Source organism: Dinoponera quadriceps, unplaced genomic scaffold, assembly GCF_001313825.1.
Source record: "Dinoponera quadriceps isolate SergipeBrazil2010 unplaced genomic scaffold, ASM131382v1 scaffold3061, whole genome shotgun sequence".
Lineage (NCBI taxonomy): Eukaryota > Metazoa > Arthropoda > Insecta > Hymenoptera > Formicidae > Dinoponera > Dinoponera quadriceps.
In genome coordinates this window covers 37,805-59,751 of record NW_014557306.1, presented here as the reverse complement: position 1 = coordinate 59,751, position 21,947 = coordinate 37,805, and the positions used below count along the sequence as shown (strand labels likewise).

Sequence of the window (21,947 nt, the reverse complement as noted above, 5' to 3'; positions counted from 1 at the left end):
AATTAAACCATATGATATTTTTTTCGTACATGCGCAGGTAAGAAAAAAATAATATAAGATGTAATCGATGATCTTTTATAACTTTATTTGAAGTTTTACTATTACTATACATCGTTAGCTTCAATCTATTTATTAGATATTTATATTTATTTTTATATTTATTAAATATTTTATCTTGAAAAGTATTTTTTAATTGTAATTGCAAACCAATGGAGTCAGAAATAAATGATGATACTGTCATTTTGTCATTTATTTTTCATTTTACTAATTTGACTCTTCTGTTTGGAATATTTCTTTTTAATTACAAAATGATTCTGAAATTTGTGCGAAATTCTTAAGCCTTCTTAAGTCTGCAACAGTGCTTACTTTCTTGCTGAACTTAGTAAGCTCAAATAACGTACTAGATGTTCACATATCAAAACGCTATTACATATATTTCTAATATGTTACTAAATTTTACTAGATTCAACGCTTAGCAAATATAACAGCCAATGTGACAGCCAATCGGAAGCGTTAATAATACCATTGATTACACTTCTGATTAATTGTTGCAACAAGCGTTGCGTCTGCTTGTGATTGACTTGCAACTAATATAGAACGACCTTTAAGCGGAATGTACAATGAGAATTTAAGTTTTAAGCCTAAGAAATTGACCTATCACAGTCAACTATTTTCCTTGCGGTCAAGAGTAGTCAACTGTGATTGGTCAATTTCTTTGCGATTTTGCGATAAGGCGACTGATATGCAGAATCAGCCTCAAATTTATTCGCGTAGTTCGCTGGTCTCCGCGAGAGGGCCTCCACTTCCTGTAGACCCCTAATCGGTGTTTGGTGAACGTCTTGCCAAGATAACACGCAGCCAATGAAACTGCCGTCGTGTTCCTCGCGAAAGAGCACCTGGAACCTCAAACTCCCACTGGTGCTCCACTAGCGTGGTGTATTCGCACTGTGGTCGGGGAGTCAGCCATCTGCTTCAGCCGCAGCCGAAGCCACGTCATATTTGTGTGCTGCTGGGGAGCCGAGTTGCGCGAGCTGTCGCTTTCGCATTTTTTACGTAGAATTACGTTCCCACTGTCGCAGATATGAATATATTCCGGCTCTTAGGTGACCTGTCGCATCTCCTAGCTATTATTATACTCCTCTTGAAGATATGGAAGACGCGGAGTTGCGCCGGTGAGTGCCGCCTGCCGTTCGTGTAGTTTTTACACACGGCGGACGCAGCGCGTCCTCGCTGCTCGACTGAGCAGCGGACGAGCGCGCCGATGTTGCATTACGATCGAGTGACCGTCGACGCGTCAATCGGCCAACGACAATCACCAGTGTTTGATTCGTTCGCAGGTATCAGCGGCAAATCGCAGATTCTCTTCGCGATTGTTTATACCAGTCGTTACCTCGACCTGGTAACAACGTTCATCTCGGCGTACAATACGTTTATGAAGATCGTATTTATCGCAGCATCACTCGCTACGGTATTCTTGATGTACGTCAAATTCAAAGCTACGTACGATCATAATCACGATACGTTTAGGTAAGTATCACACATTCTCTGAGTATGCTTGACCGCTAAATTCGCCACGCTTGACGCGCCCAGTGACATACGGATGAATTGTCGCAGAATTGAATTCCTGATTTTACCTGCATTCGTGCTGGCGCTACTGATCAATCATGAACTGTCCGTCGTGGAGGTCTTGTGGACATTCAGCATTTACCTCGAATCAGTGGCGATATTGCCACAATTATTCTTGGTCTCGAAAACAGGAGAGGCGGAGAGCATCACCAGTCATTATCTGTTCGCACTAGGATCATATAGAGGCCTGTATCTGTTCAATTGGGTTTACCGCTACTACGCCGAGGATCACTACGACCTGATTGCCATAGTCGCCGGACTGGTGCAAACGGTTCTATATTGTGACTTTTTCTACCTCTACATTACCAAAGTACTCAAAGGCAAGAAGCTACAATTACCTGCTTAGCTTCAGTTAAGAGTATCGTCCTCTCGTATCGAAGAAACATTCGACTGCCTGTTTTTCTACCGGCGTCGCCGATAAATCCAAGATCAACTCCAGCCATCCTGGAGGCTCGAGGAATGCACATACTCGCGAGAGTGTACGTCTTTCGCTCGAGTGTCGGAGTGTCTCGCAGCATCTTTCCTCCTGTAACCCTTCCTTACCCCCCCCCCCCATGTATCCATCCCTCAGGCGATGCTGCGTTTCCTTCCCGCGTGTCACAGGTCGTTATGCTAAGTTGTGTTTGCTCTTTCGTACTCCATTTGTATCATAATACGCTATGAAGCATAAACTGGACACCTGTCACGGTACATGTCTTTTACATGTTCAGTGCAGTTTAACTTATAAATTCGAGAAATTTTAGACGACATTAATGGGGATTACACAGAAAGAAGAAAGCTATGTATAGAAACAAAGAATTCTTCATTTATATTTACAGTTTATATTGTTGTAACTCTCAGTAAGTAAATATAGTGATAATGATACCAATATATATATACATATATATATATATATATATCTCACGAAGTGACGCATTGATTGGAAAATCCGCTGTTGATTTGTGCCATTCAAGAACAGCACGTGGTAATATATTCCACCAGATCGGTAATTTGGACCGGCTCCTTCAGAGCCATCGTGGGGTTCTCTACGTGCACAATGCCATTCTTGAGACTAGTCCTATCCACAGATACGACGAATGGTATCAGGCACATCTCTACGACTTGGTCTGTACTCGTCAATATGGTATGGATCCCGTTCGTCCTGAGCATATTGTTCAAGTACAGCACGAAGCGACTTAAGTCTTCTAAATCCGATGCAGTTTCGTTCTCCCCTCGTTCTAGGCGAAATGTGGTTTTGTACGGCGATAATTTAGGATGAATATACGCTCTGCTTGATTTGTCCGACATGTGACTGTCGCAGAGTAGAGCCAAGCAGCCCCAGTCTAAAGAAGCGACATGCTCGACCATATGCATGTCCGCGACATTATCTTTACTACTTTCAGTCTGTAAATAAATATTCCGTTTAAGTAATTCTTCCTTTATCTTTCTCTTTATTTGCACCGTAATGTCATTACTGATATCTCGTTGGAGAAGGGGAGGGGGAAAGCGCTGTGTCATCATCGTACCTGAGGATACAATTTGCGCGTGACGGGATAATGCGTGATCGTCTCCACGGTGATGTTGCCGAAGGGGAATCGCGCCTGTATCTCCGTCACGTCGAGATTTTTCACCTTCTTCGCCTCGGCGAGCACGAATCTCGAGGGGCACTGGGCGAATTTACGCCACCATACCTTGCGTTCCCTCTGCTTGTTGTGCAGAAGACTCTTCGAATTCAGCGCGTCGGTGATCACGTTAATCTTGGCGATTCTGTGCGACCCTACCCGGTAGCTGATGTCGTTCACCAATGATTCGTTCCATGCTCCTACGTTCTTAGTCGTCGTGAGCGTGACGAGCGCGAACGGCACGTCCTTGGCCATCGAGGTGCTCTGCAGTTGTTGCAACGTGTCGCTCATTGAGGTGTCGCACGGGAACACATTGTACGGTGGCATCGTGACACAGTATGTGAACCAGTACTCCTCGAGATTCCTCAGCAGCAGCCTGCCCTGAGGCCCGTACGTGAAACCACGCTCGGACAGTGCGAGGAAATACGGGCTGACGGTCTTCAATACAGCTTCCAGGCTCATTCCTTTGAACCAAACTTGCTTTTTGCTACGCATGAAACCAAATTCAACAATATATAATCAACAATGGATATTTATCAACTCAGTGGTTAGGTATCATCTCAATTAAGATCGAGTAAGATATACTGATAAAGTTCACAAACTTATTTCGCATTCTTGCGAAGAACTATGACTTACGGCTACAAAGAGCTATAATCGCATGTAGAATCAAATGTGCACAAAATGATATCAGATACCATCTGTAATTGTAACCTCATGAAATGTAATTAAACCTTTTACAAGTATTTGTTGCGTTAAGTTTAATAACATCAATACATACTTCAAATATTATAAGATACCATGTCATGTTCCACAATATATTCGTGATGTAATCTCGTCAAAGATCTGATAGAATCACACTTTTCTTTGCAGTACAAGAAGTTTCAATCATATTGCGAATATTTCCACTTTCAAAGTATTCGTGGAAAGTATTTGAAGACTGCTATCACATTGTAAATGATATGTGGAATATATTTGATCCTATATTTACCTGTCAAAGGCGCCACGAAATATTCCTCCTCCAGTACTGCGGCGTTCTTCAGAATCTCACATCGGTGGTTGACGTCGTGCGGTAATGTCACGTCGTCCCGCAGATGAATATGCTCGTTCTCCAGGATACTGTACATAGGACGCACCGTCTCGTCGATGTGTACTTGTCGCAGTCGCTCGGCAAACGCGACCGCTTCTTCCAGTACTCGTTTGCTCTGCTTATACTCGATGCCGACTAAGGCAAGCTTCTCGAGCCTTCTGATCGTCGCCTCGTCGATAGTTACAGGTGTACAAGATTCCTGTTGCTTGTTATTGTTGTTATTGAACTTGTTATTCTCCACCAATTGTGGTTTTGTCTGTACCTTCGTCAAGGTGCAGTACGTTTTGAAAGATGCAATCGCGTTAGATCGGCGGACAAGAATATTCACGAGCGTTCTGTGGGTTTGCCGAATTCGTCGTAAAACGTCCATGCTCAACGTGACCCTGTGTCGACCGGATGGGGGAATCAAACAGAATCAATCAAGGTTATTTCTGATTTGAGATCAGCACTGCATTGACGTTTCCTACATACGACTCTCCCGATATCAATCGAACTTCCTTCCTAAAGCCAGTAACTGGGGACCCTAGGAAACATTACGAGGAAAACATCGAACTTCAGAGCTGTTCGTTTCAACTGCACTTTCTGTACTTAAAGTGAGACAGATAGACAGATACATTTCTAGAGTGAGAGCGAGCAAGAGAGAAGTAAAAAAAGTGTAAAAGGTACAATTAAATTAAACAAACCTAGTATTGTACGCTGCACCAATAAGGAGCCTCTTTGGACAGCGACTCGTGAGAACAGCGTCAGCAAATCTGGCGATTCTATGCTCTATGCCATCCGGAAGCTGTCTCTCTCTCGCTCTCCTCTTCCGTACCTCCTTCTTCCTCGGTCTCTCCTCCTCCTCTCGCTCGCCCTCCCCCCTCTTCATCGCGCTTTTTCCCTTGAGGTAACGATTAGGTGCATACCGAATATCATCGATCCCGATTTCTGGAACGGGGTCACCGCACAGGGGGTGACGCGGGGGCAACGATCCAACAGCCAGCGTCCGCGCGAGGGAAGGAAAACAGATTCGTTCGCGGACGCAACGCGAACGCGAGGGAGCGAGAGAGTGAACGAGCGAAGACGTTTCGATCGTATTGCACACCATTGCGCACACGTCGTCTGTCGTTCGCAGTCTCGTGTTGTGTTTACGTGAGCGCGTCGCAGCGTCGGAGTAAGAGAGACAGAGAACCGAGCAGAGAAGAGTAGCTTAGCTCCATACAGTGGAGCTTCGTCCACTCTACACATCGTCATCCGGTAGAGTCTACTATTTTTCTCTCTTCTTTTTTTTTCTCTCTCTCTCTCTCGCTCGCTCGCTCACTCGCTCGCTCTTGGACGAGCCACATCGCTTCGCGCGTGGACGCGTCCACACTTACTTCCTCATCGCCGTCCTCGTTTCTCTGGAGTTCTTTCTCCCCTCTCTCTCTCTCTCTCTCTTTTTCTGTGTCCTGTTCTGTCTCTTTCTTTCCCTTGAGCGCGTTCGAGAATGACGAGCCACGCCGATAGTCGCAGTTCGTGGCGGTGCGTCGTTTTCGCGGACGTCCGTTACGTCGATGAAACAAAGTGAACTCGCCGTCATCGTCGCGCGAGTTCGGCGCGTCCGCCGTGCGCGAGCGGGTCCGTGGAGGAGCGTCCTTCGTCGATCCAGGATTTAGGCCAGACGACGGAAAGATGGATGCGACGATCGAGAGAGAGTGCAGCGCGTTGGGCGGTTTGTTTCAGCAGATCGTCACTGACATGAAGGTGAGGGACGTGTTCTTTCTTTTAGACTCGACCGAGTTCTCGATGTGTTTGACATCTCTTGCGTCGGCCGCAATGTTGATCTCGAGTCTGGTCTTCTTAATTTACATTAGTCCTGAAATCTTTCATAGCTCCTTTTATTTGTCTACAGATCCTCTAGTGTATCAGTTCCGACGTTTTCAGTGTTTTGCATGAATCTGCACATATGACACAAAGTTATTATAAAGTTTGTTTCTTGTACTTCGTGAGGAATTATAATTTTGTCATATAGTAGACTTGATAAAAAAACTGTATGACAAAATATTGAAGTTCCGGTAGTATAATGGAATGTAACTAAAAGATCAGGCTTGAATTAATATGCTGGTACTTTTATCCCAAATACTTTTGTATGATTTAATAGAGATTATAAATACAACTTATGTGGAAAATATAAGAATTGAATCATATAAATAAAAATAAAGCAAGTGTTCTTTGCCAAGGTACAAAAACTTTCATTTTAAATTATAAACATGAAGGAGAAGAATATATGCAAGGAAAGGAATTTGCATTGTATCCTCAAATAAGTTAAAACAATATACAAACATAACATGTATATGTGCTTTATCTTATGAATAACCACGTTAATTATGTTTTTATAAGCATTAATATCAATAAATATGAACAAAAGTGTTTTATTTACATGGTCCATTCTTTCATGATGTCATATTATATAAGAAATGTGTTCTATGAAATAGAATTATCTGATTAAACAAAATATGTAGGCGTGTATGATTATATTATCTATCATGCAAATATGTCAGTCTAGATTCCTAGTTCCTCCTAGTTTGACTAATACTATTTGAATTATTGAAATTTTTGATTCCAGATGTGTTGTAATGATTTTTGTTTTCCTTTTTTATAGAATGGAGCACCACTTTGGGAAGATTTGATTTCAAAAGCTACAAAGTTGCACACATGTTTAAGGTGAATAAATTTATCTAATTTCAACTATACAAGGAACTTTTTTAATTGTCTCTCTTGGATATTTTGCAATGACACATTTTACTTTACTGTCATAGAATATATCTATAATCTTTCCAATGCACATTAGTGCAAAAAATTTCATTTATTTATTCCCTATAATGCAGTAACACCTTTAATTATATCACAATATGTTATATTTCAGAATTTTCGTTCTTTAAAATTTGATATAATTATTTTAGAGCTGCTATCTTGGCTATTTCCGCATATCTTGAGGCCTTTCAGAAAATAGCAGATGCTGCAACAAATGCAAGAGGTAAGTCTCAACTCGTTAGATTATGATTAGAGAATTTCATTATTACTTAAAATTATGTTTGAGTCATTAAATATGTGCATTGGATACGTTTCACGTACACATACAAGCAAAAATTCTAATTAAAATAAATGAATATTAAAATGAGATAATTTGTGCGCAATTAAGGTGCAACTAAGGAAATTGGGACAGCATTAACACGGATATGTCTGAGACACAAAGCGGTAGAAACTCGTATGAAGTCATTCACTAGGTACGTTGAAGCGTAATACTTGATCATACTTGTAAACACTTCTCTAACATTCTAATTGGTTCCTAATTGGCTCCTTGTAATTAGTTCCTTGTACTCATACGCACTATTTCTTCTTAGTGCTATCATGGACTGCTTGGTGTTGCCTTTGCAAGAAAAATTGGAAGATTGGAAGAAGTCCTTGATCAATTTGGACAAGGAACACGCCAAAGGTACGCAAACGCAATTCACCGTATATTATTATTACCTTCGTTCGAAAAGTTTCTCCCTGTGTGTACAATCCGACTTATTTCCCTCACTTTCCAGAATTCAAGAAGGCAAGGGCGGAATTGAAGAAACGTTCCACCGATACTCTACGGCTGCAGAAGAAGAAAGCGCGGAAAGGTCAGGTTCATCTACACGTTCAGGGGCAATCACAGAGTCACGGAACGTGCCCCGGCGACGTAGAACTCAACAGAATGCTGGAGTCGTCAGCGGCGGTAGTCCAAGAGAAAAGGCTGAGCTTAGAGGAAACGGAACGAAAAGCCGTCCGGGCGGCCCTCCTCGAGGAGAGAGGCAGATTTTGCCTTCTCGCGCGATTCCTGAAACCAGTGCTCGTTAGTACATCTCAGTACAGATACTCCCCTCTATTACCTATGCGTGAGCGTGTTGCAACATCCACGCGTTCCACGAAGTAGAATTATCTCCCCCATTTACCTGTTGCTCTAATTACTCGAAGCGAAGTTTGCATCCTATCTCACGCGACACATGATCCAACCGTTTAGGACGAGGAGATAGCGATGCTAATGGAATTGACGCATCTTCAAGAGGTCTCCGATCAGTTGCAAAGACACGCCGCGTCGCCGCACCATTTACCGCCTGCATCCGAGCAGGTAATAACGGACATAAAAGGTTGCGACGTTACTCAATGGTCATTGGCAACGCCGCCGTCGAGTCCGTCGCTGTCTCTCGGATCGAGGAAGAGTTCTATGTGTTCGATCAGTTCTCTAACTAGTAGCAGTAGTGGATCATGCAAAAGCCATCCGAGCCCGTCCGGACATCCGTGGCACCGTTCGCTCTCTCAGGTAATTTAATTGATAAACGCATCGATCGGCCTTTTTATTTCCGTTCTCTTATCCCATCCCGTGTTAACTCGACGAGATCCACCGCCGTTTTCATTCTCTTCCTCCGTCTCTCTTCTATTTTTCCCTCCCTCTCATTCTTCTTAATGTACATCGCATGACGTTGGTGACCACTGTTGACGTATCACAGCCGCTATTGCACTATGGTAGCGTCGCACATAGACACTTTACAGCATGAGAGACGCATCTCTATCATTGCCCGCCCGAGCGGCAGCTTAGTGTATGTGGTAGTCGATGTTGTACTCGTTGTCGTAGCCGGTCGACGGTCGTGTCAGGCCCGCCAGCATCAGCGGCATCGTGACGTTGCGTCACATGACCAGCGGCAGTTCCCGTGATTCCGGCTTCACGTCTCAGGACACGCTGTACAATCAGCCCATCTCCGAACACCAAGTAAGGCACTTTGGTTAGCGATCAGTTAGTGGGACACGAGAACCCGCGACGTTTCACGGAGTCTTCCCAGGCAGCGGGGAAGGGGAGGGGAGGACCGAGAAGAACGTACGCGAGGCGCGTGCGATCGCGTGATTAAGTGCAATTGACGCGCTTCAGCCGGATCGCGTGACGTGGGAAGACTCGGCGTGAAATCTCGCCGACCTCCCTGTCCGTCTAGTGATTAGTTTGCTGCTCGACTTGCTTATGAACCCCCTTCACAGCGGTTAGTAACGACGGGATTCTTTAGCTTAACTTCGTTGAGAATGTTTCGCATTCGTGTGCCGTCCGTATATCCTCCGTCACCGCGCACATTTAATCGGCTAATAAGAGAGGCGGCTTGTGTTTCTAGGTATCGAATGTGTCTTCTCTAAGTAATCAAAGTACCGGTTGCACTGTAACAAGACCCGTGTCAACTTCAACTTGGCCTGATTTGCAGGAAACGTCCGTTCAGTACGACCGGCAAAATCCAGGCGCCGTGAACGAACGGCCGCACACTATCTCTTCCGGTAAGCCGTGTACACGTATGTTCTGAGTTGCCACAGACAGGAGAAGACCTGGAAAAGTTAGGGAAAGATATTAAAAACTGGAATTTTGAACTTTGCTTGCAATTTCCTCAAATGTTCTCGACTGTATTCTTTTTCCCAATACTCATTTTTTCGCTGGTCTGAATTCGCATTCAGGATTATATTATGTTAACTTTCAAGTTTGTGTTGCTCTTCTAATAATATAAGTTTCCCTACTTCTAAACGTTAAAGTTCAAGATTCCACATTGCTGTGGAAAAGTCAAGGAACCTCAAAATTCATTTTTTGTGGCAACTCTGCTTCTGTTTTCTTCCTATCGAATCGCGGACGGAGTTTCGTTCAGACGAACGCGTCTCACGATTCGACGGAGCTGATTCGTCCATTGTGTTTTTGCAGCATATGAGAAAGGGCATCAGAGACCGGCGCTCAGCGTCTACACATTCCAAGCTCCGGATCGCGACGGCAGCAGCTGTTGTCACAGCCAACCCGCTTCCCCGGTCTCCTCTTCCTCGTCATGTTCTTCCTCGAATCAGCAGCTGTCTAGGGTACAACTACGTAGGAATAACGGCAGCACTCGTCCGCCCATACCGAGCAGGTGTTCTAGTCTGGAGCGACCGACGATCCCGATGAAGAGCGACGCGCCCGGCAGCCCTCGGGGGAAACCCAAGTTACCTTTGCCGGCTCACCTGGCGAAAGGTTCGTGTTTGACGATTCATACGGGTTTTCTTATCGCAAACGCGCGCACGATTAAATCAATGCGAAGACTCTGTCAATGTGACGCAGAACTGGCAACTCATCAGCTCCAGCAGCCAATGTACGTGAATATGCACGAGCTGGCGAACTTGGCGGCCAGTCGCGCTCAAGAAATGCAGCTTCCACTGCCGCCCCCGCCTACATCGTTAACGGCACCAGGGACCGATAAAGTATTGCGAAAACAAAAATATGTTAGTTCATCATTTAACGCTTGGACTGCCACGTCATCTATATACGAGTGATGGTTTTAATAACTGAAATAGAAGTGGTTTGATGAACTGTTTGTAAAAATGTTAAACGAAAACAGTAAAATATAATTAATATAACTTGTACATAATACGTACTAACATAAAAAGACAAAATTAATATTATTGTTTTTTGCAAAGTGATCAAACTCGCATATATTTCTGGCGATATTTTGGAAAGCAATCCATGCATAATTGTGGTTGTTCTTATATCAGTTTCTCGAGAATATATTAACATTAGATAATATATTAACATTAGATAATATGAGATATGGAATACACATGGAAGGATAGAAGCACTTATCATTATCCTTTTATTGGATACATGATTTGTGTTCTGTCTATATGTACAGTTGCGATCCCGTAGACTTTACACTCGAAATTGGCCGAGCTGGGCAGTTTAAGTGTTAACAAATAAACTTATTAAAACTACGAAAATTACTGAATTAAGGTCACATTGCTGCACATTCACATCATATTGTGCACTAAGCAGGGATCTTTTAGATTACATAAAGATTTGATTTTGACTTAATCTTAATACTCATAGTAATTATTCAAATATCTCTTTAGCACTAAAAGATCTGTGCTTAACCCAATATGGCTTGAATATAGTAATTATATTAGTTATATGTAAATGTGATAACTCTGAAGCAAAGTTCGAAAATAGAAATAAAAATGCGGTCACACAGAAATACGAGGAAACATTTTTATTTGAAGATCGAATGCTTCTGTCTCGTATCGATCGCTGAAAGAATTCGCATTCGTATTAGCGTGACTCACCACTTTGCCAATTCCGACGCAGGCCGAGAACCCGGAGAGAGATGCCGGCAGTCAAACATCCGAGTCCAGCTTGGAGTCCAGCAGCGGGTACGGCAGCCAAAATACCTTGCCACATTCCCATTCGCTTCACAATCAAAACGAGAACACTTGGAACGTACCTGGCGCCGCAGCTACGCTGATGGCGCGTAGAGGATCCATGCAGCAGGTAACTAGACCGCCGCCCCCGACGAGACGCACGTCCACCGTCATCACGGCGCCGCCCTCATCTCTCAACGAAGATCGCAACGAGAACGCTTGCGAAGAGGCGGAAAATCTTCCTCCGCCACCTGCATTCCTCCTGGAAGGCTCCTCGCCCACAGCCAGTCCCACGCCTCAAAGGTACGATGGACGATTCTATGAATGAAAAAATTATGGTTAGTAAGTTTTAAGGAAAACTTTATCCGTAATCAGTGGGAATGCTTCCTCCCCAGAAGCTTGAAGAAATTAATTTTAATTAATCATCAATGTTGGAATTTTTCTGCTGACTACATTATTGACTTCATGAAGATGTTCTTTTGAGAGCTGACTTTTCATTTTTATTTTATTTTTATTTACATATTATATGAAGCCCATTACATAAAGTTGTAACGCTGTCTTTATTGCTTCCGTGGAACTCATCATCGTCAATTGGTATCCAAAATATCTCGAGAACTATTGGACCGATTTAGCTCTGTAGTTTTGCGTAAATATTTTTAGTAAGATTATCTAGTCTTTGTCGTAGGATTTTTTTTATATCTATTGTAGTTTTTTTTATAAATAAAAAAGGGAAAATTTTTGGCGAAAAATCGAACTTTTGACTTTGAATATTAATAACTTGATCAAAAATCATTATTTAAAAAATCGGCTACAACAAAGATAATCTTACTATATAGTATGTGAATAAAAATATGAAGAATCATCCTTCAAAAGGACATCTTAATAAAGTTAATTTTGTTTCGAAGCTCTTAGCCTTTTACTCTAGGCAGTAAAATATAACGTAATTTCTGACAAAAGACGTTTCCCGCATTGCCAAAAGTTACAACAACCCTTGGGAAACTTCGGAACCCGCGACGTCTGATAGCGCTGGAAACGCTTTTTGCTACAAATCGCGTTGCAATTTAGTGCTTTCGAGTGAAGTACCCAAAGGCTTACCGTCCCTATTGTAGATCCGGATTTAAGATCAAAACGCCTCAACATTTCCTTTCCCCTTCGTAGATCGATCTCTGTTTCGGAGACGGTGAGGACCCTGACCGAGCTCCGCCACACCCCGGCCAGCCCGTCGCTGCTACGGAAAGCCACCGGGCAGCAGCAGCAGCAGCAACAACAGCAGCAGCCGCCCCACAACAATCCGATCCAGCATAACGCCGTGCTGCAAATCTCGCGTACGTCGGTGGAGCGTTCGGCCGTCCGCTCGATATCGCAGGAACGCGGAGCGACCGCTGCGGTTGGCAGTATGGCTGCGAGCGGTCAGGCTGGCGCTCAGAGTAGCCAAGGGCCGGGCGGCGTCGGCCAGGGTTTCATGGCGGTGTTGAACGCTAAGCTCATCGGCACCGCGGCGAGCAACAGCGCCACGGCCGGCGCCAGCAGCGGCAGCCCGAAATCGTTGAGGAAGCAGTCGCTGGTCGAGACGCAGCAGTCCAACCAGAAGAACAGCAAGAGCGCGGCGTCCGGCTTCCTCGAGACGCTGAACGCCAAGCTGGCACAGCAGCAGCAGGCGTTGCAAGGGGGCAACGGCGGTGCAAGCAGGTCCGCGAGCGTCAGGCGCATCATGGGCAATCGCGTGCCCATCGTGGATCCGCTGCAAGTCCGCGATTCCCTCATGGATCAGATCAGACGGGGCACGTCGCTGCGGAAGACCAGTGGTCCGATCAACGACCGTTCAGCGCCCAAGATCTACTGAGTGTTCCGGCGGGCTCCAATCTCGCCGCGAGGCGGTACGCGCGTCGTCCTCGTCATCGGCGCAGCTCGCGTGCGAACGTCGTCGCGACAGCGACGTCGATTCCTCTGGCGTTTGTAAAAAGGTGTGTACACCGAACGAGAACGAACAACGAACGAACAATGTGATGATATGCGAAGGCGATATTTCAACAGCTTTCCACACTGCGGAGAGATATACTCGATTCGCGGAGTCAGCGTCGCGTCTTTCGTGGAATTTGTCGTTTCCCTTCGCAGATCTACGAAAAATGCGGCGCTAATTAAGAGGAAGCTATATTGAGTGTAATACTTGTATATGACGTGTCTAGACGAGTTTTTTTTTCTCTGATAGACCGCCTTGTCGAACAAAATGTCCCTGTTTTATTTTTCGGAGAAGCGCGAATCTACCACGCACGAAAAAATATTGCTTATACCGCGAGGAAAAGCAATTACTCAGTTTATTTCTCTTCCTTCGGGTAATAGTTATCATGAACGAAGATTTTTTTTTCTTGACGATAATATTAAAGTGTACTCATGTGATGAGTATTAGAAAAGCTCATTATTATCTGTTTAAAAGAAGACTATGTCCTCTTTTTCAGGAATATTATAGATTTTATCGAGGAAAAGATAAGTTTTGTTAATTGGAACAAGTAAATCGAAGTTTTAGTTGATTTAAATATAATCGACGATTAACTAGACGGAAATCGAACAATTACATTAGTCGGTTCAGCTAATTGGCTGGTGCGATTGGTCAATTCTGTTGAGTTAATCGTCGATTAAATTAAAATCAGGATGGTAGAGAGAAAAAGACGTTAATATTCTTGATTGAAGTACTAAACTTACTAAAGTTACTAAAGTTAAGAATATGTTTTGAATAAATTTGATGAATTTGTGATATACTTGTGGATATACATACTTTTATCAAGTATTTTTGGGGGAACTTTCAACATTCATTTCCTGTAGCAACCCCGAATGAACTTTTCTAATATTTGTGTGATGCGTACATTTTAATACCATATCAAGGCAATACTCTTTGTTCAGGACCATTATTTAGAAGAAAAATAAACTGAGTAATTGTCGTTCCTCGCAGTGCAAGTAACACTGTTCTCTATGTAATTTTGCTGGTTTTCGTTTTTGTTTTCTCAACGAATCCACGTCATTGCATACGTACGTGTTTAACCACGACTCGGAGCGCGTTCTGTTCAGCTTCATCGTGACGTGCATATTTCTCAAATTGCAACAACGAAAGTAAAAGCATTCGCTGTTCGGTCCCTTGTTCGTTCTCCAAGTGTGAGCACTCAGCTTAAGAGCGTGTAAACGCGAGGCGACCCAGTCGTCCGTTCGTACCGGGAGCGCGGTATTATCATCGGCAAGGTATGCTCTATATTTTCGCGCTGCACGACTTTCGAGTTTATTCGCCGAGAAGAGCGAGAAAGTATCGCGAGACACGCTGTTGCGTTTTTTTTTTAATTGCGCCGCCGCTGCTATTACCGCCACTAAAAAGCCCCAGTGTGATATCATCCCAACGATTAACACGCAGCAGGCTCCATATTAAATCGACATTTATATAATTTGTCGCACGCGTGCAAGCCGAGAGACGTTCGGAACTGAGAATTAACTTCGAGAATGACTTTGCGTATAGGCTAATACGGCGTTATACATGTACTATTTACGATTGTAGCATAATGTGTAATTTGCGAGCAGCGAGAGTAGGGAGATTTTTTATAATGTATTGGTATTTACGAAAAAAGGGAAACACTGATTTTTTCATTAGGGAATTGTCAAAGCGAGATCCGTATCGATACAACGACAATACTCCAGTACNCCCCCCCCCCCCGCTTAATGCGCAGAACGCGCTTGCCGCAAAACGAATCTCTCTCTCTAATTGCCACCGTTATCGCGCGCACTTAGTCTGTAATCGAACCACGGCATCTGATGACGGCAGATGATGTTTCTGCCACGGGTGCTCCACCGCGAGAGAAAGTCATACGCAATTTAATATCGAGCTTGTGCATATCCTCGAGATACGATTCAATCATGAGCCGCATACTGAATTCTCATTACACAAGTATCCTACATTTTATATGCGTGTTTCCATTTTTTTCCACGTTTGCCTGCTCTTTCTTCTTATTCTTCACGATTCTACGAGCGCGAGTATGCCAGTTCCGCTTCACTTTTCCTTTTGTTTCCTTAGTGATTCTACACGTGATTGCACACGCACGCACGCGTTTAACCTCGAGATGGCTACCGTTCTCCAGTAGTGTATTTTCCAATGTCGAGGGAAAGCGAGAGAGAAAGAGTTACTGTCGAGTTACGATTCACAGAAGAAAAAACGAAAAAAAGATGGTACATATACTAATAATAGAGTTGTACTCGCGACGTTTCTCTCAATGTCGAAAAAAAAAAATGTTTAAATGTTAATTGAACGTAATCGTATCGCCTTCGTTAAGGTGATGTATTTCTACTGCGGTCGTCATTGCTTACGGGTCTTACATTCATTCCTGTCTCGGGCAAGAGGGAACCTCGAGAGCGAGCGACGAGAGAGCGCGAATTAATTGTCGAGTAATTAGGCGTCACGTGTCACGTTGTTTCAGAATCTTTTTTTTATATCGACTTTTTTCTTTTTATATATATATATATATATATACATGTATCTATAAATACGCGCATGTAAACCATGTATCCTTTTTATACACGCGTTCTTTGCGTTCAGAGCCGTTATTGTTGCCAGTGCAGTTCTTTGCTCACCGCCGGTGTGTACTCTAATCACTGCCTATCTCTGTCTTTTTGGGCGTGCGCAGTCGGAGCCACGAATCAATTATTCGGCATATCGCGATAGATGAATGACGGCGAAGCGACCGATTATTCTACTGCCAACTTCTGCACATTCTCATCTGTTCCTTTCATTCCTCAAAAACTAAGTAGCTAAGTTCTTAAGCTGTATTTCTCTCCTACGAAACGGCGCGACGCATAGTGTATAATGAGCTCTATATAGTATATATACGTTTATTTATTTCAAGCATTTATCTGTATACAAGCGTGAATAAATAACGATACTTCCAGAGAGAATCTCTCCATTTGATATTTAATAGTAATATCGTCTTTCTAAGTGTGTAAACCGAGAATGACGATGTTGGTGATGAACGACGAATGTGTGAATTCGTTAGAGACTTAGAGGTATCTTCTCGTCCTCAGAAGCATATCCGATCCGATCGACATTAAATGTCAAATGGACAATATAATATCGTGGATTGAAGTCATATTAAATAAATAATCGTACATACACTGTAATAAAATACTATTTAATGTAGCGAGAACTCGACAGGTGATTGTTAATTTGTAATAACTATTACAGTGCGATCAAACGTGGACAACAAATAAAGATAAGACGGTTTGTCTGAAACTGAAGGTCGCTCTCGCTTCTCTTCGTCCGTTCCTTCGTTTCTCTCTTCACGACTCCAGCGTTGCCATCACCGAAACAAAAAAAGTGGAATAATCACTGCTTCTTGGCAGAAAAGCTGACAAAAAAATGTCCTCTTAGACATCAAATTAATAACCAAAGAAAAGTGAAGACTTTTTGTCAAATTCTGAGAGTGACTAAGCCATTTAAGCAAGAAAGTAACATTTATTCTTACCTTTCCAGGGGTTTATCTTTGAATAACTTAACATATAAAAAAAAAAAAATTCTTTTTATAGTACGAATTAAAAACATATCAGCAATAGCTTATCAAATTAAGCGATGAATTGGAGCAAAGAGACCTTTTACTGGTAAAGGAAAATCGAAAAGTCATTTTGCAGCGTGACGACGCTCGGCCGTACGTTGCAAAAGGGACTCAGAAAGTCATCTTTGATTTGGGTTGGGAAACTTTCTCGCATGCAACGTATTCACCAGATATGGCTCCTTTACCACTTGTTTCAATTGCTCCATCATTCGACTGGTATTTCACCTCAAAACATTGGAAAATGTCCGAAAAAATATTGATGATTTCATCGACTCAAAACCGTCACGTTTCTATCGTAGTGAGATTCGTCAGCTGCCCGATAAATGGCTTAAGGTCATCGAAAATGAAGGAGATTATTTTATTGATTAAAGTCTTTCTTGTACTTTTATAAATCAATTTTGAATTTTGCAAAGAAAGCAAGGAATTAATTTGTACACTTAATACATATATAGAATGTCATAATTTACCAATTTAACGACAGCTCAAAAAAATGACTATATAGAGACCCATTTTGGACAATGGTGAATTTTTTAGCGACTTGTCAAGAAAAGTAACAAAAATTGACTTAAATGACTGGATGACAGTGCTGCGATAAAAAAAAAAAGAACAAACGAATCCGACATCGAATTCTATCGAATGTTTGTCAGATTTAAGATTTCATCTTATGGATCCATTGAATTACCCAGTTATTGTGTCGTAAATCACTGTTCTTTATTTACAGTTTATTCAACTCGTTGATCGTTCGCTCTATTCACAGTTACGAATTACGATAACGCGTTCGATAACTTTTATTGTAAAAATGATATCCTACTTAGGATACCGTGTCTCGATAATGCGGAGTTTGCAACGCAGCTAACTTGTAATTAAGACGGAATTTTGCGGCAAGGATAAATCGGCACGATATGAATTTAAGAGGCGCACGCTCGAAATGAATTAGAGTACCTTGCGTGAAGTCTGCTGTCGAATTATCACGGACGTCCCGTAACACGTGGATCGAATTGTAACGATGACTTTTCTCACGACTCGGTAAATTCGCAGCTGATCTTTCTCTCTCCTCTCGACGTGACTCGACTGGCTTTTCGCGAACCAAGCTTCATCGGAGACAGTATGCGTAATAAAACGTGTTCTCGGCACGCCGCCGACGATCAGTCAAACGTAGAAGGATCGGAAGGTCCGTCTTATTTTGTACACGTTAATCGAGCATCCATTATCTCCCGTGGAACACCACCGACGGGTTGTAATCCGTATATGGAGACCCACTCGTCCAAGACGTACTGACTGTGCGAACGTTTGCCGAACTCGCTGTCCGCGTGATGCATCATTAGCGCCAGACTTCCAGCTGCAAATAGTTCAACCATTTTATAATTGCACACATTTGTTCCGGATTATATTATTCTGAGGCATCTTATCCCAGGATAATATAATTATGTAACTACACTTGATTAGAGAGACAGAAATAGCAGGCATGGGAGCGGTTTAGCTGTCAAAAGTAGTGTTTCATTTTTGAAAAAGTAAGATGTCCTACACGGAAAAAATTAGCTTTCACAGGTAAAGATTAGCTGTATATATAATAATAATATTGAAATTTAGTTAACTTAGCTCATTTTTTCGTCCCTGTGCCTAGTTTTTAGCTCCCATAGTTAAAATTTTAGTTCCATAGTTAGATCTGGTAACTAAATTTCAATAGTATTATATGAATAGCTAATTCATTACGATCATTGTCTATTTTCTTGAGCCGCTTGTTAATCATTCGTTTTGACTTGGTGAACAAATAAGAATTATGGATGAACAAGTCATGGACAATCGAATCCACATGGTAATTTAAAGAAATCGCAGTCAGGTGTGCTTTCGACAGTCATTGCCTGTTTTTCTGATAAAAAATCTAATAAAAACAACTTAAAAAAATTACAGTTCTCACTTTGCGAATATTGTGTAAACATTATTATTATTTTTTTTCCTTTAAATCTTTTGCTTTGTCTTTAAAAAAGTTAATTACCGAACATGATTTCTTATGATCGAGTTTCTTTTTAAAGATCTCAAGTCAGGTAATAGAAAAGTCGAGTGAAAAAAGTTTTTTTCTTAAAAATGAGATGTTTCTAAATAAATGAAGAAAAGTAAAGAAAGAATGAGACGTTCCCATATCTGAAATAATGATGAAGTACGCATAACTGCATAGCATAACTATTTTTAATTGCACTTACGCTTATCCAAAGGCGGACACAAACAATCGGGATCTAAAACAAAGGCAATTGTCGAACGAAGACGTTTAACTGGCTGCGATGGTGGTATATCTAACAGAAATCTCGCCTTTCGTAATCGTCTGATCGCCGCTTTCACGACGCTATTAGCGGAACAATAAAACTCGTTGATGTCCATTGGTAACTCGTCACCACATACAGGACAAGATCCGTTCGAAGCGAGTGCTGACGCTAAAAGCAAAACAATAGCCGATCAGAATTTTTCTGAATTGTTTATGTTGATATGACAAATACAAAGAGACGAATATAATAACGAATTCAATTTCCACACCAGATTAGTGCATGCTAAAAGCCGCTACAAAGTATTCAAATAATATAACAATCCAATAATATAACATAAGCACTTTAACAATGAAATAATTGATATATATTCTGCTAAATAATATAACAATATCATTACTAAATGTTTAGCCAGTAAGCAAGAAACATTAAATTCATCTTTTAAAACGTTGATTTTACGTAGATTTTATACATATTTTTAAATTGTTACTTGAACCTATAACCGATAATATAATATTTTTAAATATTAAAATCATAGTGTAGAAATATTATTTTTAACGTTTGAATCAAATATCGTTAACAATGAATGTTGTATACAACATTAAGAACTACATATTTGAAAATGTTATTTCGAAATATCACTGTGATAACGTTGTATTAATGATTTCTTGCTTAATCTTTCCAAATGCCTGTTTTCTTTTTATTTAAATATTGCTTCATTTATGGCAACCTTCAGCATGTGCCAATCCGGTGTAGTGCGAATGGTCGAATTTGTTACGAGATTTTTCGATTTGGTCTAACAATGTTCGCGTCTTCTCGATTAGTTTGCATTTACATACGCGATGATTCTGAAGGAGTTTTGTTCGGATCCATTTCCTCCGCCGAAACGTTGCGATTGATCATGTCCAGCAGTGATTCATCGTCGATATTCACCATGTCGGGCTTCACATAGACTGGCGTGGGTCCTTCGATGCCGTCGGGAGTCGCTAATTCGTGATCAACCACGACGAAATTGGGATTCCCGTCGAAATCAACATCTTGATCCTGCTTATTGAAAGCCGACGGTCCCTCTATGTCCTCGAGATTCACACTTGGAGGTTCTAGTCTGTCGAAGACGGGATTCAGGTTGATGTCCGGCTCGTCCGGCGTTTGGCCGCTCCCGATTTCCATCTGTGGAACTGTCGAAAGTCGGATTTGAAAAATTGCAAGATAAACGTTGCGTTAAAAGCACAAAATTTGTGTGTGTCTTACAAGAATAATGAGAATAATTCATGTAGACACCATACGTTTAATAATTATCATTAAAGCAAGAATTACACGTTTTATAATGTATAATTTTAATAAGATTTCAATGTAACTCAATAAACATCGAGTAACGGTAACATTACGTCAATGTTATTATTTCCCACTCAACAATGTGAGTTTAATATAACACATGTGTGTAACAGTTACACTGTTGAATGGGGAATTATAATATTGATGTAATATAGCTGTTATTCAAAGTTTATCGGGAAATTATTCTCGTCTCGCTTTTGAACCTGTTGTAATTGTAAGTAAATTAAAACTTTTACACTAACCATCTATGTTACCAGGTACGATGCCGTTGTTGCTGGCCGTGCGAACATTCGCCACGCTAGCGATATCGTCCGTATTTATCTTGAGATTCGAGTTCTCTACCAGAGGAACGTTCTCGTACTTCGACTGTATGCCAGTTATTAGTGTCGGCTTGGCCACCGACGTCACCTTGTCGCGAAGTTGCTCGACCAGGTCTTCCTGAGGCGTCGGCGGTTTCTGGCTGGCGATCTCCTCCACTATTCCGTTCTTCGCGTTCGGGATTTCCTTGCCCATGCCGCTCTTGGCCGCTTTCTCGATTACTTCGTCTTCGCCTATGTTAATATTCTTTGCGTTATCTTTCGCCGGTTGCTCCACCTCCACGGGCACTGGATTGGGAATCTCTGGCTCTTCGCTTGGGTTGGCACTACTACAAGTCGGCGCGAAGCTGTAGCCCTGAAAAAGAAAACGTGAGAAATGCAACAAGTGTTTGCATACAAGCTTATTGATTATTAATCGATCCTCTAATTAAATATTTATTTTTCAATATTTAATATATATATGCGATATATATTATATTAAATATAATTATATATAGGGTGTCCCAGACCACCCGTCTCACCCGATTTTTTCGTAAACGTGACATTTTAAAGAAAAATGTTTCGGACAAAAGTTTTGTGACTTCGAGGGGCACATAAGATGGTGTCATTGGTTTGACCTTGGATAGTTGTTTGAAGATCACGTGAAGGTCACTTTTAATTTCTTAAATGGAAACCCCCATTTTTCAATGCATATTCTTGTAGCTTACCTCGAGAGCTTTCCAAAACGCTATAATGAAACTTTTTTTTAATCAGTACTTTTCGAGTTATGAGGGTTGAAAGTTACGGTACCGCCGGCATTAGCATTACCCAAGGTGGAGGTTGCACGGTCGGATTTACACCTCTTTGTGTGTTTGTGTGTTTGTGTGTGTGAATGTGTGTGTGTCAACAGAGATAAGGACCCCACGGTTCGTCACTCCCGTAGTATTTATCGACTCCAAACCCTCTCTGCTGTACGCGCGTGTGTGTGTGTGTGTGTG

At 42.0% G+C, this 21,947-nt stretch overlaps 6 protein-coding genes across 14 annotated transcripts in view; 2 read left to right on the top strand and 4 right to left on the bottom strand.

Moving 5' to 3' along the window:
• The first annotated feature begins 888 nt into the window (after positions 1 to 888).
• LOC106748997 (ER lumen protein-retaining receptor) lies at positions 889 to 2,310 on the top strand. The gene is made up of 3 exons (XM_014627985.1): positions 889 to 1,172; positions 1,338 to 1,527; positions 1,615 to 2,310. Exons 1-3 carry the CDS (start codon positions 1,082 to 1,084, stop codon positions 1,970 to 1,972), a joined length of 639 nt encoding a protein of 212 aa, XP_014483471.1. The 5' UTR covers positions 889 to 1,081; the 3' UTR covers positions 1,973 to 2,310.
• Positions 2,311 to 2,409: 99 nt separating this feature from the next.
• Positions 2,410 to 4,304, bottom strand: LOC106748996 (DNA polymerase subunit gamma-2, mitochondrial-like). 2 transcript variants are annotated; one of them, XM_014627984.1, is made up of 3 exons: positions 4,216 to 4,304; positions 3,132 to 3,714; positions 2,410 to 3,009 (listed from the first exon to the last, which is right to left on the bottom strand). In XM_014627984.1, the coding sequence occupies exons 2-3, from the start codon at positions 3,687 to 3,689 to the stop codon at positions 2,575 to 2,577; spliced, it is 993 nt and encodes a 330-aa protein (XP_014483470.1). In that variant the 5' UTR covers positions 3,690 to 3,714; positions 4,216 to 4,304; the 3' UTR covers positions 2,410 to 2,574. The 2 variants fall into 2 exon arrangements, with proteins under 2 accessions (XP_014483470.1, XP_014483468.1); XM_014627982.1 differs by lacking the exon at positions 4,216 to 4,304 and having other exon boundaries at positions 3,132 to 4,154.
• Positions 4,136 to 4,684, bottom strand: LOC106748968 (glutamyl-tRNA(Gln) amidotransferase subunit C, mitochondrial). Its single transcript, XM_014627936.1, has one exon. The coding sequence runs from the start codon at positions 4,682 to 4,684 to the stop codon at positions 4,136 to 4,138; it is 549 nt and encodes a 182-aa protein (XP_014483422.1).
• Position 4,685: 1 nt separating this feature from the next.
• Positions 4,686 to 5,419, bottom strand: LOC106748998. Its single transcript, XM_014627986.1, has 2 exons — positions 4,998 to 5,419; positions 4,686 to 4,837 (listed from the first exon to the last, which is right to left on the bottom strand). Exons 1-2 carry the CDS (start codon positions 5,399 to 5,401, stop codon positions 4,816 to 4,818), a joined length of 426 nt encoding a protein of 141 aa, XP_014483472.1. The 5' UTR covers positions 5,402 to 5,419; the 3' UTR covers positions 4,686 to 4,815.
• Positions 5,160 to 13,350, top strand: LOC106748994 (MTSS1-like protein). 8 transcript variants are annotated; one of them, XM_014627974.1, is made up of 14 exons: positions 5,160 to 5,550; positions 5,800 to 6,036; positions 6,935 to 6,996; positions 7,236 to 7,309; positions 7,475 to 7,559; positions 7,677 to 7,768; positions 7,863 to 8,152; positions 8,321 to 8,620; positions 8,933 to 9,067; positions 9,456 to 9,612; positions 10,025 to 10,324; positions 10,412 to 10,572; positions 11,429 to 11,784; positions 12,640 to 13,350. In XM_014627974.1, the coding sequence occupies exons 2-14, from the start codon at positions 5,965 to 5,967 to the stop codon at positions 13,322 to 13,324; spliced, it is 2,769 nt and encodes a 922-aa protein (XP_014483460.1). In that variant the 5' UTR covers positions 5,160 to 5,550; positions 5,800 to 5,964; the 3' UTR covers positions 13,325 to 13,350. The 8 variants fall into 8 exon arrangements, with proteins under 8 accessions (XP_014483460.1, XP_014483462.1, XP_014483461.1 ...); XM_014627976.1 differs by having other exon boundaries at positions 5,162 to 6,036; positions 9,543 to 9,612; XM_014627975.1 differs by having other exon boundaries at positions 5,162 to 6,036; positions 10,412 to 10,551.
• Positions 13,351 to 15,163: 1,813 nt separating this feature from the next.
• Positions 15,164 to 21,947, bottom strand: part of LOC106748993 (alpha-2-macroglobulin-like protein 1) — a 20,862-nt gene continuing 14,078 nt past the window's right edge. Inside the window, exons 22-25 of the mRNA XM_014627973.1 lie at positions 20,896 to 21,325; positions 20,158 to 20,496; positions 19,262 to 19,489; positions 15,164 to 18,399 (exon numbers count right to left, since the gene is read on the bottom strand). Of these exons, the coding sequence (XP_014483459.1) occupies positions 18,239 to 18,399; positions 19,262 to 19,489; positions 20,158 to 20,496; positions 20,896 to 21,325 (1,158 nt within the window). The 3' untranslated portion in view covers positions 15,164 to 18,238. The remainder of the gene's footprint in view (positions 18,400 to 19,261; positions 19,490 to 20,157; positions 20,497 to 20,895; positions 21,326 to 21,947) is intronic.

Excerpts from the sequence above, each read along its gene's own strand:
- LOC106748997 (XM_014627985.1), top strand. The coding sequence starts at position 1,082 with ATGAATATATTCCGGCTCTTAGGTGACCTGTCGCATCTCCTAGCTATT. Across the intron at positions 1,173-1,337 it reads GAAGACGCGGAGTTGCGCCG|GTATCAGCGGCAAATCGCAG; the intron begins GTGAGTGCCGCC and ends ATTCGTTCGCAG. Across the intron at positions 1,528-1,614 it reads CATAATCACGATACGTTTAG|AATTGAATTCCTGATTTTAC; the intron begins GTAAGTATCACA and ends GAATTGTCGCAG.
- LOC106748996 (XM_014627982.1), bottom strand. The coding sequence starts at position 3,722 with ATGCGTAGCAAAAAGCAAGTTTGGTTCAAAGGAATGAGCCTGGAAGCT. Across the intron at positions 3,010-3,131 it reads CGCGCAAATTGTATCCTCAG|ACTGAAAGTAGTAAAGATAA; the intron begins GTACGATGATGA and ends ATTTATTTACAG.
- LOC106748968 (XM_014627936.1), bottom strand. The coding sequence starts at position 4,684 with ATGGACGTTTTACGACGAATTCGGCAAACCCACAGAACGCTCGTGAAT.
- LOC106748998 (XM_014627986.1), bottom strand. The coding sequence starts at position 5,401 with ATGGTGTGCAATACGATCGAAACGTCTTCGCTCGTTCACTCTCTCGCT. Across the intron at positions 4,838-4,997 it reads GGTGCAGCGTACAATACTAG|GGTCCCCAGTTACTGGCTTT; the intron begins GTTTGTTTAATT and ends AATGTTTCCTAG.
- LOC106748994 (XM_014627974.1), top strand. The coding sequence starts at position 5,965 with ATGGATGCGACGATCGAGAGAGAGTGCAGCGCGTTGGGCGGTTTGTTT. Across the intron at positions 6,997-7,235 it reads AAGTTGCACACATGTTTAAG|AGCTGCTATCTTGGCTATTT; the intron begins GTGAATAAATTT and ends TAATTATTTTAG. Across the intron at positions 9,613-10,024 it reads GCCGCACACTATCTCTTCCG|CATATGAGAAAGGGCATCAG; the intron begins GTAAGCCGTGTA and ends GTGTTTTTGCAG.